General features: G+C 54.8%; 1 protein-coding gene across 1 annotated transcript in view; it reads left to right on the top strand.

Annotated features, from left to right (window-relative positions):
- The window catches only part of LOC105525932 (synaptotagmin-15), a 10353-nt gene extending 8813 nt beyond the window's left edge, over positions 1-1540 (top strand). The window contains exon 8 of the mRNA XM_011961729.1: positions 381-1540. Coding sequence (XP_011817119.1) covers positions 381-523 — 143 coding nt within the window. The 3' untranslated portion in view covers positions 524-1540. The remainder of the gene's footprint in view (positions 1-380) is intronic.
- Positions 1541-1678: the final 138 nt, after the last annotated feature.

Genomic DNA, 1678 nt, shown 5'->3' with positions numbered 1-1678 from the left:
GGTGGCCAGTGAACGTTACTGCTGAATGTACTTACTCTCTGACGGCCGGCCGAGGCCTTCTTTCTAGAGGGGCTCTTTCCTCCTTCAGTTCTTTGGCATAAGGTAGACTTAATATGGCCCTACAGAAGGGTGTGGGGCAGAGCTGGTGGCCCTCAAAGAGGGAGTCTCTTTCAGGGCTCTCCTTCCTCCCAATCTCCCAGGGGGAGAAGCAGCCCTTCCAGCAGCAGAGCAAAAGCAGGGCCCCTTTGGGGGCTGTCAGCTCCCACTCAGAGAGGAGGGAAGTTACTGCTTCCTCCTGGGGAGGAGGAGGGAGGAAGGGAGGTCACTGGGGACGTGACTTCTGTGTTCAGGAACACACCGGTGCGCTCCCCTCCCTGCAGAGAGCCAGCAGCTGGGCCGAGTGGTGGTGGGCCCCTACATGTACACCCGTGGCAGAGAGCTGGAGCACTGGGACGAGATGCTCAGCAAGCCCAAGGAACTGGTGAAGCGCTGGCACTCGCTCTGCGGCATCACGGAGCCCTGACCCTTCGCCCAGCACTGCGGTTCCACTTTGGGAGCCGACTGTCCTCGCAATTGCACGTGACAGTCACAGCCACAAGCATGGACGTTTCATCCAACAGCTCCCTGAGCTGCCAGGCCAGCCCGAGCCAGGAGAACGTGAGTGCTGACGTGCAGGAGAGAAAAGGGGACAAAGAAGCCCCGGCCCAGTCAGCAGCTCTGGCCATACAGCCTTCCGACACACTCCCTTCTCCTTACCCGCGGGGCTGCCTGGGTTCAGAATCCCGGCTCCTGGTCCTCACAGCCCTAATTTGGACCAGAATCTCAGGTGCTCAGAAGAAAGATCCTGTTTAGGGATGACCCAGCTCTACCTGCTGAATGGATGTGCAGGGTAAACTTGGGTGTCTCCATCTGGAAAAGCTGATGATGTGTTCATGCAGTCGATGACCCTTGCTGCTTTTTCAGCCAGGGTTTCTCTGCCTTCTGCCTGGCAGAAAAAACATACTGTTATGGGGAAAATACGGAGAGTGCTGTGAGCAGCATGCTCAGGCACCAAGTGTCGACATGGCTCACTGTGCTGGGTGAGGGCCTCCCCAAGCATTAGGTCCTCCACAGGGCTGTGTCAAATGCCCTCCCACATTGTGTCAAGTCTACCCGTGGCCCACCCTCCCCACAGTCCAAAACCACACAGCCCTGGTTCTCCAGCTGTTCTGCTGCTGTTTCTATGCTCTCCCTGATTAACAGCATTCAGTTCCTGGGCTCTCCCTTTGCGCAGGAAATGGTGAAAGCATGTGGCTATGGTATAGCCCACAGGGCTGAGATTGTTGTGTTGCAGTATTGATGTAAAATTTGTTAAGAAGGAAGTACCCATAAATCACTCCCATCAATTCCCCAGAAGTTGCACTCAAGCTAGTGGGTAGCCCTTGTGCTTGTCACAGTTACCGTAACAGGCAGTGTGTATTTGCACCTGGCACTGTGCAGCCTGCACGTCAACACGTTGTTTTGCATAACTGGAACAGAACATGGAACCAGTATCTCTTTCTCTTTTTTTTCCTTCTTTTTCTTTTTTTTCTTTTATTTTTTTGAGACGGGGTTTCCCTCTTGTCACCCAGGCTGGAGTGCAATGGCGTGATCTCCGCTCACTGCAACCTCCGCCTCCCAGGTTCAAGCGATTCTCCTG

This window comes from Colobus angolensis, unplaced genomic scaffold, assembly GCF_000951035.1.
Source record: "Colobus angolensis palliatus isolate OR3802 unplaced genomic scaffold, Cang.pa_1.0 Scaffold567, whole genome shotgun sequence".
In the NCBI taxonomy this organism is placed as follows: Eukaryota; Metazoa; Chordata; class Mammalia; order Primates; family Cercopithecidae; genus Colobus; species Colobus angolensis.
This window is presented reverse-complemented; position numbering and strand designations above follow the sequence as displayed.